This window comes from Parus major, chromosome Z (assembly GCF_001522545.3).
Source record: "Parus major isolate Abel chromosome Z, Parus_major1.1, whole genome shotgun sequence".
Classification (NCBI taxonomy): domain Eukaryota; kingdom Metazoa; phylum Chordata; class Aves; order Passeriformes; family Paridae; genus Parus; species Parus major.
The window spans coordinates 8,176,314-8,191,620 of record NC_031799.1 but is presented as its reverse complement, the minus strand read 5'-3'; the positions used below and the strand labels follow the sequence as shown (position 1 = coordinate 8,191,620).

General features: G+C 53.0%; 1 protein-coding gene across 1 annotated transcript; it reads left to right on the top strand.

The window, feature by feature from the left end:
* The first annotated feature begins 3,449 nt into the window (after positions 1–3,449).
* Positions 3,450–8,458, top strand: CCL19 (C-C motif chemokine ligand 19). The gene is made up of 5 exons (XM_015652345.2): positions 3,450–3,459; positions 5,338–5,508; positions 6,572–6,695; positions 7,046–7,142; positions 7,641–8,458. The coding sequence occupies exons 1-5, from the start codon at positions 3,450–3,452 to the stop codon at positions 7,659–7,661; spliced, it is 423 nt and encodes a 140-aa protein (XP_015507831.2). The 3' UTR covers positions 7,662–8,458.
* The last annotated feature ends 6,849 nt before the right edge of the window (positions 8,459–15,307 follow it).

Below are 15,307 nucleotides of genomic sequence, written 5' to 3'. Positions count from 1 at the left end.
AGGAAGGCAGGAAGGAAGGAAGGAAGATTGCAACAATGTTAAGCTGAGTGAGTTAAGATGAGTGAAGAGTTAGGAAAGCTCAGCCATCCTGGAGCAGAAAGGCTCCAGTGACAGCAGAGAGCGGCCAAGAGAGACAGAAAACAGAATGCAGCCAAGAAAGTCTTGAGCCCAGGCCAAATGATTAGCTCAAGTCATTAGCTGGTGCAGACAATGCTCCAGGGTTGTGCCAGCAGTGGAGGGCTCTGGGCTGTGATGCCAGGTGGAGCTCCAGCAAGGCTCACCTGGACATAGGCACACCAGCTCTGTCCCTTCATCCCAGGTCCTTGTCCAGCAGCAGGAGTGGGCTGCAGCAGCCTCATGGGGGTCAATGACTGCTTTTGGGGCTGCACAAGTGTTAGAGGGGCTTTGGATTTCAAGTAAAGCCCCAAAGTGTTTTTTGGTGTTCTGTCTACCAACACTGTTCTCCTGTGGTCATGAGAGCAGAGAGGATGTGGGAAAGTGGCTGGTGGGCAACAGGGGCTCTTACCCTTCCTGCCCCAAGGTGTTTCCCAGTCCTGGCCATCCCCTGGCATTTATGCTGTCCTAGAGGGCACAGCCAGAGATTCCTCTCAGCCCTTTAGTTCCCTACATGTAACTCCCAAGTATCTTCCTTCCCCCACCTTCTGTTTTGCTGTCTGAAGACCCTTGGCTTTGGAGTGTCTCATGCTGTTATTCCTCCTTTGTCCTGCGGTGACTTTATGATACTGGTACCCCCAATTGTCTGGTTTATGTTATATATCAAGTTTTGCATCTTTACGACTGGCTCTGAGAGCGAAAGAGGGGGACAGAAGAAGTGCGCAGTTTGTGTTAAAGAAAAAACATCACTCCTCCACATCCTGCTCCTGGACTGTGGTGTCTGCAGCACGGACACACTGCAGGACACAGCTTCTCTCTGGCTTTTAGTTAGTTTTAGCTAGCTGAGGCAGAGGAGTTCCTTGGACCTTTGTTTTTTCCCTTTTTCTTGGATCTGTGCAAACCTGCTCTGGACTGAACACCCAGCCAAACCCCAGGAGCTCACGCCTGTGGCCCACCGGGGCCTGGGCCTCAGCACTATCCAGCACCAAAAGGACTGATAAGAACCTGAGTGAGCGGAGCTACACCACATGAAAAGGACTTTTCTTCCTAGATTTGCCATCCCATTGAACAGAGAGGGGTTTTATTATTTCATATTATTCAATTTCTGTTAAATAAACAGCTTTTTCCACTTCTCTCCAAGGAATATTTTTTCCTTTCCCAGACCAGATGGGGGGGAGGGGTCATTTGAATTTTTTTCTTCCCTGGGGAAACCCCCATTTAGAGTTTTTCTCCCAAATTTGCCCTAAACTAGGACATCCTTCCATTTCCCCAGAACTCCAGGTCCCTCTGCTTGTCTCCCATCCTTGCCTCCCCATGGCAGGTCTGCTCCTTGGCTGTGAAAAAGCATCTGCTGTACTCTGAGGATATCCTGTGTTGGGGCCAATGTGAGCCCTGCCCCAGAGCTGCAACAAGCCAAGAACCTCACAGTCTCCCCTGCCCATTGTCAAAGAGCCAACAGAGCAGTGAGAGCAGCCCCCAGGGGTTTGCTCTGTCCCATAAGCTTGTAGATCTGTCCACAGGTGAACTGGGTGTGTGGCCTCAACAGGCATCCTTCTTTGCCAAGCCATGCAGGGCTTGTCAAGGAGATTGCTGATTGGCTGTACAAGTATTTTTGTACAGGTCTTTGAGCTGTCCTGGCCATCCCCTCTGAAATCCCTGGAAGGGTTGCAGAGAGGACAGGCAGAGTGATGGCAGGGAGTCAGGGCTGGAGGCATCCCACTGGCCACTGCCATCTCAGTGCTATTTGCAGGAAGCATCTGGATGGGAAACTACAGCCCAAAGGTGATGTTGGGGGACATGTGTATTGCAGAGATCCTGGGAGATTGCTGCTTACCTAAGAGTGTAGAGCAAGACACAACTGAAGATTTATTTGGATCTGCTGAAAATCACTCATGGTGACCTCAACATCAGCAACACTGAAGTCAGTGAGTACTAGAGACAGAGCAGGAATTGGAATCTTTTGAATCCTTCTGAACCAGATCCTCAGGTTCATCTTTGCTACTTCAGGGCAAAGCTGTGACTTGCTGTTTTTTCTCCCTTATCTCCATTTAAATTAGATTGACTGTGTTCACTCAGCTAGAGGAGATCCAGTGGGGCCCTGAGCCCCATAGGCTGCTGTAGCCTCAGTCCTTGTGCTACACCAGGACTGGGAATGTGATGGGAGCTGTGTGAGGCTGCCATGGGCTGGGAATTACAAGGGGAATTGAAGCAGCTGCAGTGTTTTCCCAGTATTTCCCAATGAAATGAACGCAGCCAGGCCAGATCCCACCACAGGGACTGGCTGTAGCTGGAATTTGCTGAAATTCCCCCTTTGCCCTTTCCAGCTCTGTAGCTCAGAGGTGGAAGGTAGACCACCACCAGACAGCCTGGGGAGAGCTGTCCTGACGGCTCCTGTGGCTGTCAGGTCTCCAGGAAGGCAGCAGCATGGTCAGTGCTCCCTGAGGAGAGCTCAGGGGTGAAGGTGATACCCTCATAGTCTTTTTTGATGGGGTGGATTTCCCACAGGGATCATTAGCCCCTTCTGATTTCCACTTTAATTAACAACTGCATTACCAAGGTTTCTGCAGGCGTGAGTGCTCAGGATGTATCCTCAGGGTCGGAGCTCCAGTGCTCCCTAATTGCTCAGAAGGAGGTTTAAATGAGTCAGTGCCAACAATGCTCTTCCTTCATCCCCACCAAATCTTCTGCCTGTTTGTGCCTCTGGGGACCCTGGACCCTGAAGCATTCCCGTCTTTCCCATCACCACCACTTCTTCTGGTCCCCGAGGCTCAGTCCTGTGAGTGGGATGGGTGACCTTCCTGAATGCCACAGGGATGCACTTCACAGATGACCACACTTTTCTTAGAAATCTTACTGACCCCAATAGAGGGGGAAACACACCACATTCCCCTTTCACAATGCAAGTGGAAAGCCCCTTTCCTCACTCTGGTGTTCTTCCTGGGGAGCAGAGGCGTGTGAAGCTGCTGTGCTTTGACCCACTTGGCTCCCTGACAACTGTCATGAGGAAGAACAAGCTCCCTTTCCTGCCTTTGTCACTGGCAGGGGTGGTGGGCAGCTCGAGGGATGGGGGTCCCCTGCAGCCAGAGGTGGCTAAGAGGTTTAGTCCCAGATGGATATATTCCCAACCCAGCACTCTCCTTTTGGTGTAGAGGAAGTTGGGAGCCAGCAGCAGGCGGGAAAACCTTCCCTTGCAGGGAAGTGGTGTCTGGGGACACCTGTGCTTGCCGTGGGGTGCAGGACCCAGCAGTGCCTGGAGGGGAGTCCCACAGCACGGGACTCCCAGCACCCCCTGACAGCCCTTGGTTGTGCTCCAGGATCTGTCAATCACACTAAACATGCAAGCAGGTGAGGGTTTGTTGCTGGGCAGCCCCCCAAGCACCCCTTGCTAGTGGGTCAGGGCTCTGCTCTTGGGACCCACTCTTTGCAGAGGGCCCCACACTGTCAGACCAACCCCCAGCGAGGAGCTGGCTCTGGATTAGGAGCAGTTCTGGCCGCCAGCAACCAGGAGCTGTCATCCTCCCTGCTGCAACATCTCTTTGGCAGTGTCCTGAGGAGATTAAGTAGAGACCAGGTTGCAAAACCAGCCTACACCCCCAAACCTGTGGGGAGCCAGGGGCTGATGATGGACGCTAATCCTCCACTACCTAAACTCGCCTTCTGCTGGATTGTGAGTGTCAGCAGGTGCTGACTGAAGTTAAGCTGGCACATCCTGTTTGTGCTACTCCTCCTGCCCACCAGCCCTCTCCTGATTGCTTCTCCACAGCACTGGCTTGCTGGGGCATGGGAGCAGCCAGAGGCAATTCTTTCCTGATGGAGGAGATCACCCCACATAGGAGGCTGGTGCCAGCACAGGGATACAGCACCATGTCTGGTGGCATGGCTGGAGTCTCCTTTTGCTTCTTACCATGGAGTGGGGAAGGGGCAGAGCCTCTCCTGCTGCTGAGAGGAGCAGAGGGACTCACTGAGATCCCCGGGTGCCAGCTGTGTGCCTTGTGCCTGGGTAGATATTTATCCACACGGAAAGGGTCTGTACGCTGCTCTCCACTGAGGTGCAAGAATGGTCCAAAACTGGAGCAAGGGGAAAGGTGCAGGCATAGAGACTCAGCTCCAGGGTTTGCTTGCCCCTGTTGCAAAATATTTTTCCTGTTGTCAGTGGTAATTTACCTGGGTGCATCTGATGCCTTCATGTTTGTCCTGCCCCTGGGCATCTCAAAGGAGACCCTGACTCTGGCATCTCCAACTCCTTAGAAGGCAGCTGCTGGCGGCAGTGAGCCTTCCATCCTTCTTTCCCTGGGCTGCAGAGCCCCAGTGCTCTCTGCCTCCCACAGGGGACTGAAGCAGCCTGGTTTAAGGGACATCACTGCAGGTGGCACTGGCACTGGCACGGTGGTGAGTCACCATTCCAAGGAGAAACAGCCCCCGTCCCTGTGCTCCTGTGAAGATTCAAAGCGGGAGCGCTGGTCCTCACTCTCAGCAGTGCCCACGCAGCGGGTGAGCTGCTGGCACCCTGAGCTGTGCACACAGCCTCCGTGGGGGATTTCTGCTCTTGCATGGAGAAAACCTGTTTACAGGAAGCTCTGTAGCTGCCTTTGGCCAAGAGCCCATTTCCTGGGACACCTGGAAATCAGGTTGTCTTTTGGCCTGTGAGATCTTGGCCCTGGAGTGGAGCGTGCTGGCTGGGCACTCCTCTCTCTGCCAGCTTCGGATGTGCCCCCACGCAGGCACTGGGGAGGGCAAGGGGAGAAAGCCAGGCTTCAGCAACCAGACAGAGAGACTCTGGGGGGGACACAGTCACCATCCCAGTACCAACATATGCCCTAAAAATGGGGCTGAGGCAAGTTCTAAGCCCCATAGCATCAGAGGGTTGAGACTATGTGATATTTAATGTGAATGTCCCATGGATGTCTCAGTGAAGACACTGGGAAATGTGTGGGGTGAGAGCCCCCCCAGGTGCCATCCCAGAGCCCTGGGGTGCTTTCACAAGGTAAAGGGACCCTGGAGCTGCCTAGTCCTGACCAGCAGCACATATGGCCCGAGTGCTGGCAGAGAGGGCAAAAGAGTGTTTAGCTATGGGACCACAGAACAGCTGGCTGCAGGGAAAACAGCTGCTGGGATATTCGGGAACTGCTCAAAGATTAGAATCCAGCCTGTTGTAAGACTTGTTACAACTTCCCACCCTCCAAAAGAAAGTGAAAGCCATGGGCTGGAAGGATATATAAGCAGTGGGGAGCAACAGCAGCAGCAGCAGCAGGGCTCAGGGAAGCTGTGCAGAACTCACCTCTCCTGCCTGGAGTTCCATTGTCTCCAGCCCACCCTCTGACAGACTCACCAGCAAAATGCAGCGGCTGCATCTTCTCTGCCTCAGTCTCCTGTTACTGGGACATATCCTAGATGGTAAGAGGGGACCTCTTGGGCTGTCTTTCCTGCAGAAAAGAGAGGATTCTGTTTCTTCTCTCTTTTGCACTTCCAGCAGACTTTTAGAGGGACACATGGCTGCCACTCCATCACAGCCCTCCTACATCCTCTTCTCGTAACCTGTCCTGCTCAAAGTCCAGACAGGAGCCTGCAGGGCTCTGGGGCTGGGAAGGCATGTTTGGGAAAGGCTGTGGAGCAATCCTGTCTCCCAGTGCTCTAGCCCAGCTTGCACACATTGGGCTGGGATTGTCTTGGTCCCATTCTCCCCAGAACACGAAGGGAGCATTCCTGTCACCCTGTGGTGTAGGGCAGCCTGGAGGCAAGTGGCAGGGCTGATGTTTGAGGGGCTGTTGGTGTTGGACATGGGGTTTGCACGGGTCACAGCTGTCTTGGTGGCTGACATCAGAACCTCTACCTGAGGTGGGGAGCTGGGGCCTCCAGACCCTTTGTGGTGCTGCACCACACCTCGCTGCTGAGGGTCTGACCACTGACAGACGTCCGTGGGTGCTGTCAGCCTTGTCGGGCGTTATGTGAATACAGCATTTTCTGGGAGGGTGACTCTGGATCTCCTTCCCTGCAGAGAAGCACAGACAGCTATGTCCTTCAGCTGTCACAGGAATGATCCGTGTGGGGTGGGCTGGTGGTGGGGTAGCTGCCAAACCTGTGACTGCTTCAGTAAATAAAGCTGAAGTCACACCCAGCCCCTCAGAACTGCGTGTCTGTATTGCAGCATCCTGAAGCAGGGTAAGGACCCCCGTGTCCTGCCTTGCTAGGTGGGGTGCAGGAGGGACACAGTCATGCAGAGGGGTTGCCTTCTGCCTGTTCACTCTTTCTCATCTCCTTTGCTCTCTGTTGGAAGGAGGCAAAGGGCTCCCAGCACTGGGGTGTGAGTGCAATAAAGCTGGTGCCTGTGTGCCCAGCCAGGGCAGTGTGTGACAGCATTCCTGCAGGCACCATCCTGCCGCAGCCCCTTCACCCTCTGGGGAGGCTGGGAGAGGTGCAGAGAGGTGACCTCAGCCTGCATGGTGTGTTCTTTCTCCAGTGCACAGCGGGAACAACGTCCTGGACTGCTGCCTGCGGACAAGCGAGACACCCATCCCGAGGCGGATCGTGCAGGATTACCGGCTCCAGCTGGTGCAGGATGGCTGTGACATCCCTGCTGCCGTGTAAGTGCAGGGTGGTGATGGCTGAGGGACAAGGCCTCGTGTTGGCCAAGGGATGGACCTTGCATGGAGGAAGGGTTGAAGGCAGAGCAGGATGGCAGAGGGACGTTGAGCTGGATTTGAGGGTGAAGGGATAGGGAGAGCTGCAGAAGAGATCCTGAAGATCCAGAAGAGGCTCAGTGGGAGGGGGAGCAGCTGAGAGGGGATAGCATGGGACAAAAGCCTGGGAAGAAAGTCATCTACAGCAGAGATGGGGGAGGGCAGTGAGGTAGGCAGCAGGTGAGAACTTGAGCTGAGCATGCATGGCATGTCTGCTTACTACATCTTGTTTTTTACCCTCATGGACATGGCAGATTCATTACCACAAAGGGCAAGCGGCTCTGTGCACCCCTCCATTCCCCATGGGTGATTCGTCTCCAAGAAAGGCTGGATGCTGGCTCTGCCAAGAGGGTAAGAACCATCCCTGCTCTCAGCCAGGCATGAGATCAGCCCAGAGGGTGGGTTTATCCCCTGCCAAACAGGCTTCTCCCATTGTGACTGGGCTGCTGGGAAGAGCAGGGGCATGCTCTACTGAGGCGTGGATAATTTGTCTTGGTCTCCATCCCTGCTGCCTCAAACTGGAACCAGTCTGCCTCCTTGATAGTCCCTCTTCCACCCCAAATAAATGCAGTTCTGGGGCTTTTGTCTACCCAGTGCCACTCTTGTCTGAGCCTGGTGCGTGCCATGGCAAATGGCATTGGGAGCAAAATCCCTCCCCATTCTGTCCCACAAGCCTGGAGTCTGCTGCTTTTGCATCTTCATGGGGAGGGCTTGTGATGAGTTTGGTGGGTGCTTTACAAGCCCTGATAGGTCCTCACTGCCATGGCTTGTCCAGCAGAGGAAGGGACCCCGGGGAAGCTCATACCCCAAGGAGCACACTAACACCAGTTGGGTTTTTAACTTCCCCAGGGCAAACCCCAGGGCAAGTAGGTCCTGAAGAAGCCATGGCTGGTCCCAACATCTGGAGGGGACCACCTCCCAGTGAATCTGATGCTAATGGAACCAACCTGCTTCCACCTCCAGTCTCAGGCCTGACCCTTCTTGAGACTCATACCAGTGCGTGGGGCTGGGCAGAGCCCTGTCTGCTCTGTCTTTTTCCCTCTGCCTCCAATGTGATCCAGCAGCCTGTGTCAGGCTGAGCCAGGGGCTGCTGGACTCCACCACCTTTGCATCCTGGAAGCTGTTTGAGGGTCTGATCTGCGAGGTGAGCTGGGGAGTCTCAGACTTCCCATCAGCACAGCAGCTGCGACCTGCAGCTCTAGTCTGATCCCTTTGGTTTCCATTGTCAGCCCTAGCCTAGAGTCCTTCTGCATCCCTGGGATGGGCTGCCAGCATAGAACAGTGTGGGGATGTGATGGAGATGTTCCACAATGGTCATACATTGTGCTGATCCTTGCCAAGCACATCCCAGATGCCCTCAGAAAATGTGTGGCTGATGTGGCTCCTCTCTCACTCCTGCATTCCCTGCCCTTCATACCAAGGGTAGAAATAGAGCCATTAATGTGGAGCAGGCAGAGATGTGTCTCTCAGCCCCAGCTCTCCTCCAGGACATTGCACTCTTTCTCAGCCTGACCCACCGTCCAGCCCTGCCCCGTGCCTGTGCCTGGAGGTCATGCTGCTCTCAGGTTATTTGCTGCTATTTTTGTTCATTGCAACAATTACATGTGTATGCCTCTTTTTACTCTTTTTTTTTTACCGTGCTGTGATTTTGTTAAATAAAAAGAAAAGCCAGCAGGTAGTTGTCAAGCCTCATGTTTGAGCCTGAAAGCCAGTGTGGAGTGTGTGGTGAGCAGGCAGCAGTGCTGCAGTGGCAAGGGGGCTGTGCTGGGGTGTGGGGAGAAGGAAGGAGGGTTCGTAGGGATGAAAGATACAGCAGCTGGGCTGCAGGTCTCTCCTGGGAGTCTCTCAGCACCACAGCAAAACAGGCACCCTGCTCTACACTGCTCAGCCAGGCTACAGGAGCAGGTCCCTGTAGGGAGGTGAACAGGGATGGGGTAGGAGGGAGCACGCCAATATTGCACCATCCAGCCCCAAATGCTTCAATCCTGCCAGTGCAGATACTGGGTTGGAGCTCCCAAGCTCTCAGCTCCAACCATGGAAAAAGTGCTGCAGGAACAGGGGGTGTGTTCTTGCAGTACAGGGAAACTGAGGCACAGTGTGGTTGATTACTCTGGCAGGTCAGTACTTGCTGGCAGCTGGGATGCAGGTAAGTAGAAGGATAAGCTTTTGGGGCAATGGAGGCTGCTGAAGACACCTACTCCTGGGTATATCCATGGATAAGGCACAGATGGCAGCCTCCTAGCGCCTGTCACTCATCAACAGTAAGCTGAGAGCCTGTGACCATTTCCCTCCTGAGCCTCAGGCCTGATGTGCACTCTGAATAAGGTCTTGCTGTCTCAAAGTGCTCTGATGTCCCCTTTTGTCCAGGCCATGGGATGTTTGATCAAAGCTGCTCTGTCCAGCATTTGTGTGTCTGACAGCAGGCACCATCCTCTCTTCCCAAGCACCTCCGTGTCACGGTCTGCATCATTAAATTAGTCGGGTTTGATGCCAGTCAGCATGTCTGGGCACAGGTTGGGAGTGAAATGGCCCAGGATTATTCCTGAAGGTGTGGGGAACATAGCCACCAGCCCCCAGGGGACAGCATCTACGGTGGTGCAGTGGCTGGGCTGTCCAAGCCAGGGAGTGCCCAGGTACCTGATGACTTTCTGCTGATGCCTCTGGAATGCAAGCTTAATCCTGTCCCTTCTTCTCCCCTGGTTGCCCAGCTCACTCAGCTGGTGGCTTGTTTCTCTTTCAGGTGTTCTCCCCTTTGGGGTCCTCTTCCCTGGTATCTGCACATGCAATGCCTTGGGCTCAGATGTCTCTGAGCGTGACTCTCACAGAGCACCAGCTCTGTCCCAGATCATTAACTGTAGTGACAGCCCCAGCAATTCAATCCTGGGTAGCAGAAGGAAGAGAAGGAAGGCTGGTATGGGAAGAGAGGCCAAGACAAACAGTGTGAGTGGGAAATGAGGATAACTGGCGCTGGCTTGGACAGAAGCCTTCCTGCTGCTCGCTCAGTGACCTGTGAGGGGGCCATGGCTGGGGAGGGGGAGGATGCTTGGCATGGATCTGCTCTGAGGCTGAGCTGCTGCAGCTGGAGCAGGTCCCTGCAAAGGGCAGGGACTGCCAGAGGGGCTTAGCCTGGGGTGGATCAGATTCATCCTTGGCTGCAGGCTGCCATGACAAGGAGAATAGTGTCCTGGACCAGGGAAAATGAGGGAGAAGGGGCTTGCACTTGGATGTTGGAAGCAGATTAATCCATTTCCATGAGTTTCAGGGATGTTTTAGCCAACCAGCCCGTAAGAGCATGGTTGCAAAGCTCAGGGTTCCCATCTCTCCTGGGAGCAGTAAATGTGTTCTCCTTGGAGAAATGCAGCTGCACAACACACATCCCTGCTAGGTCCCTGCCTGCCATGGTTCTCAAGTGGACATTGATCCAGATCCCAGCTCTGGCAACAGACTGCTCTTACCCCACAAGGGGAGGACAAGAGGAGATACTGTCCTGGACCAGGTATGTGGTCCTGGCTCCTGTCCCTCTTCCAGCCCTGCAGCAGCCTCTCCCCCCACTCCAGAGCCCAACTCCTCTTGGAAATCTGTCAAAACCCAGACTGGTTCAGTGCTTAGTATACTAGGGAGTGAATTTCTCTGATTCAAAATGTCAATGATCTCTTTAGAAGGAAGCAGCCACTTTCCTTAGGGAAAGCAGTTAGTCACTGCCATGTCAAAAACCTCAGTTCCCAGCCCAAAGCTAGTTTCAGTAAAAAAGTCCTCCTGCTTTTCTCTTCCCAGATATGTTTTTCTCACTCTTTTCCTACCCTCGCTTCATCCCCAGTGGCGTGTGGTGCAGGATGATGCAGACATACCCTCAGTAGCTCAGAAGTTAAGTGCAGGGATCACTTTGGTTCTGGAACATTGGCTGAATCACCTGTGGCCCTTTATTCAAACTTGGGGACCTGTATTTTACATGTTTTGGAGCACCAAGATGCTGTAACTGCAAAGCTCCTTTCACAAGGAGCTGACAGAACAGCCACTCTCTCGGTGACTGTGCACAAGGCAGGAGAGGGAGGACAGGGCTGCATCCATGCAAGCAAACTGAGCATTGGGTCACTCACAGCTGGGATCATGAGAGCACTCCTGAGTCTGCCTGGCACGGTGAAAGCAGTCGTGGATGCTCCCCAGGCTGAGTTCAAGGGGCACCAGACACAGCAGGCACAATCTGCTGTGGTCTCAAGGTCCGACCTGGCATAGGCATACCCAGCTGGGAGGTAGGATCAAAGGCTCCATGGAGAAAACACCCATCTGCTTCTCTGCTAGCAAGGCACCAAGGGAAATGCGATGTTTGGTGCCATAATACCCTTTCCAGGAAGGGTATTTCCTGGAACTGGTTTTGTCACTTGCCTCCAAAGAGATGGTGTACAGGGACTTTTCTGTCACCAGCATCCCCCATGTGTTGCACATGCTGCTCCTGGAGTGACAGGGGAGGACCAACTGCATCCTCCCCAGATGGACCTGCAGGCAGAGTGAGTAACAGCACAGGGGCTAAAAGATGGTTCCCCTCTCACAACCTTCACACAGCTTCTTCATGTGACTCCCTGGTGCACAAGAGTCCACAGGAGTTGTGGACATGCCCTGATCACATTTGCCAGTGCAGGGGACAGATGTTCCCCATTCTGGTGGCCTCCACCCCATGGTGCCAAGGCAAAGGGCTGCTCTTCCTTGGCACAAATTTCAGATTCAGCTGGCAGGGGCCCAGGGACCTGTCTGGGTTTATGTGAGGAGATGGGACATGCAGATGGTTGGGAAGGGTGGGAAGCCAGGTGAGGAAAAGCCCCTTTAGTCTTGTTCCATTGTATGGTTTGCTCTTGCCTAAACAACATGAGTGGATGATGGAGAGGATCCAGACCTGGCATCTCTCATCCTCAGGCCCCTGCTTGCTCCCCCCTCACTTCCAGCATATCATCACCACTGCTGCTTGTCTGGACACTTTCTGCCAAGAATTGTCCTGTGGGAAGATGCCAGCACTCCTAGCCAGGCTGCGTGATTCCAAGAAAGAGCTGGTGCCATTCCTGCCATGCTCCTGCAGCTGAATTCTCCCTGGTGGCATTGCCCAGCCTGCACCTCCATGGTCTGATCCCCAGCCCTGGAATATGGGACCAGGGTGTTTTTCCTGTCCTGAGCTCCTGGAGTCAGATTGAGCCCAGCAGCTGCCTTATATGGAGACCCTTGTGCCTTGACAGGACTTGACTCAGCTTTGTGTTTCTAGAAGAAGCAGGAACTACAGCTCATTGCAGTGGGGGCTGAGCCACGAGCCAAGCACAGCTCTGCCCAGGTCCCAGGGCTCCCTTGGAAAGGGAGGGGAGACCCATCCTGCACCCAGCTTCTCTCTATGCAGAGAAGCACTAAAAACTGGAGATAAAGACAAAACCAGGAGGGAAAGCAGAGAGAAAACTTAATGTGCTGGGAGAACACTCTGGAAAGTACCATTACCCATCCCTCCTGAACAAGAAATAGGCAGTGGCAGGAGGCTTAGTGTCATTTCTGTGGCCTTCCCCACCTCTCCCTCCTGTTTTCCTGCTTAGCTGTGCCTCTAGGTAAGGCTTTTTTCTGCTCCCCACACTCTGTGCCCAGCCACAGAAGGCTGGGGGAAACCTACCCTCCCTTCTTTTCTCAATTTCTCTGCCACCACAGCAAAATGGCCTGGATTCAAGGCAAAACAGGACTGCTTCTGTCAGAGACTGAGGTGAGAGGTCACCACCAGCTCAGACTGCAGGGATGGAGCTTGGGGGAGGCTAGCAAAGACCTGGTTAGCTCTGCTTGGGATGAGAGGGACAGCAGTCGGGCAAGCAAAGACGAGAAGATTTTGTACTTTCTCATGAATCTGTGAAATTGGTGTGCAGCCTGAGGCTGGCTGGGATGCATTATACCCATAAGCATGAGAAATCTTTCCTTGTCTATGGTGAGAAGGGAAAGCCAGAAGATTGCTGCTAGTAAGGCAGACCCAGGGGCTCTTCCTGGAATGTTGCTTCAGATCTAAGCACAAATCTCTAATCCTGGTGTCTTGCTCTGTCTGCTTGTCTCTGTGCTGCCCAGTTTCTGCCCCCTTTCTTTGGATCCTTCTGCCCTAGATACATTTTACTGGCATGGTGACTATTCTGTGCCTGTCCAGAGAATTTGGCAGCTGTGCTGTGTCAGTGCAGATTTGCAAGGTGCGGTGTTTCCTGGTTTCAAGCTTCCTGTCTTGGGAGGTTCACCTGCTGCAGCCTTTAATTGTTCCTTGCTCTGAGCATATCTCATTCTTTCCCGCTTTCCCACAGAAAGCAATATTTTATTTCTTGCAGATGCTATGTCTGGGAAAGCCCCTCTGCTGAGATGTGCACAGACTGTCCCCACACTGCAAGCCCACAACTCTGTTTACATGGACGCTCCTTTATCCTGTTTAAATTATCAAGTTATGACTTTCTGCGCTCTGTGGGAAGGATGATGCTCTAGAAATGTGAGCTGAAGAGGTGGTCTTTGGCAAATAAATCAAGTGGTTTCCTTGAAAGTACCTGCAATGTATAGTTTCCCACCTTTTTATTTAGCTGACGCAGCTTTTGGAAAGGACCAGTCAGCATTTACGATGATGGATGACAGCCACTGTACTTCACAGAACAAAAGCAGAAGTGTCCTGGATACGCTACAGCTCCAGATTGAGCCTCTTCTTAAAGTGCTTGGTTTCATTTCCCAGCCACTGCATTGTCCTCTGACCCTGGTGAGGACAGCTATCCCAGGGAACTCCCAGTGTCAGAGAACAGGGCTGTGGGTTTCACTGCCTGCCTGGGGTGAAAGCAGGGCTGATATCTGCAGTGTGCAGCCCGGCTCTTTCTGGAGGCTGTGTCTGCACTGTGCAGTGGCTCTTTGCTGAGCCTCTGGGATATGGTTGGCTTCAGGAGGGCAGCAGGTCCTGGAGATGCTGTCACTCAGCTCAGCACTCCTCACTTTGGGTAGGCAGGCTCTGTCCTGTTTGCACTGCTTTGCCCCCCATCCCAGTACGGACACTTGGAGCAGCAGATGTTTTGCAGCTTGACACAGGATGGAAGGAGGGATGCTCTCCCTCCCTTCATCTGGCTTCCAGCTAAACTACTCACTAGCCCTGCTGCCAGCAAATCCAACACAGGTGGTTTGTTGCAAAAAATAGCATCTCGTGGCATGCCTGTGTGCTGTAGAGCTGGTGTTTAAAACTGAGTTACTGCAGACTGAAGCAAAAAATCACCACAAAGAGCCATTTGTGAGTCAGCCTCACATCAAGAGGTGCTCAGGTCTCCAGCCCAACTTGGCAGCTGGTGCAGTGCTAATAGGAGAAGTGGGGGCTGTGTTGGGATGTAGGAGGAAGAGTACATGCCCTGCAGCTTGCTGTCACTGCATCCAGGAGCTGTCCCTTTCCCTTCCAGCAGGGGTGGCTGCTTGATTTATCTCTGAGATTTCTTTAGTGAGGATTTTTGGACATCACTCATGCGTGGTCCTGTAGTGCATTAATTATAAAATCAGTCTTACTGGGAAAAGTGGTCCCAGATGGGACACCTGGACTCTGGAAAGGTGAAACCCACTTAGGAGGGTTGTGGAGGACAGTGGTGAGTTTGATCAAAGGTGTGAATGATGTGGCCTCAAACAACAGGATGAAGGAGCTTGATTTAGTCTTGCTTCCAGGAATGGATGACATGGTCTCCAAGTCCACAGAGGGATATAGTGAAGAGAAAGTGAAAAGAAGTACAGAGTTTAATTCTGATAAGTCAAGAAACCACAGGGGTCAGACTTTGGGGGAAATTCCATTTAGCAGGAAGAGGGAGATGAAGAAATGCTGTATGTCCACTGCTGGAAATTTTTACAGTGAGACCAGTGTTTGTCAGAAAGCTGGAAGCAGTGCTGGCTCTGGCTCAGCAAAGGATGGGTTAGATGACCCCATGCAGTCCTTCCTAATCCGTTTTTCCCCCCTGTTATACTGTCCTACCTTCTTTCAAGTGGGTGAGGTGGACCTTCTCTGCCTTATGCTGTACATCTGAGGGTTGCATGAAATCCTTCACTTCCCATGGCCTTGGGAATCTCTCTAAAAGCTGGAGAAGGGAGGATGTGTGTTATACTCTGGACCCCCCATTTACTCGTTGGGTGCTTGATGTGAGGCTGCCTGTGGTCACAAAAAACCCTTGCTCTTAGATGCAAACCCAGAATGTGACCTAGTGCCCAAATGATGAAGGTACCTTGGGAGCATGGGGAGAGTTTGCCACGCCAGACTGAAAGAAACAGATCTTGTGTGTCTTCCATTAGAAGTATCTTTGAAGCAGGCTTGTTGTCACCATCTGTGCCACATGCTAGGGTGCTCCTGATGAGGGCTTTGGCAGGCTTGGCTCTGTTTCACCAGCATAATTTGAGTTTGGGCTTGAGGAAAAAAAGAAATCAACCCAAAGAGATAACAGAAAAGAGCTCTTCAGGGCGAACGTGAAGCCAAAGAGTTTAGCATCAAACGCCTTTTGAAAGCAGCTGTGCAGCCTTGCTCA

What these genes read in the sequence shown, in the direction of transcription:
- CCL19 (XM_015652345.2), top strand. An exon ending in ACTGGGACATATCCTAGATG is followed by an intron (nt 5,509 to 6,571) that starts GTAAGAGGGGAC and finishes TTCTTTCTCCAG; the next exon opens with TGCACAGCGGGAACAACGTC. An exon ending in TGTGACATCCCTGCTGCCGT is followed by an intron (nt 6,696 to 7,045) that starts GTAAGTGCAGGG and finishes TGGACATGGCAG; the next exon opens with ATTCATTACCACAAAGGGCA.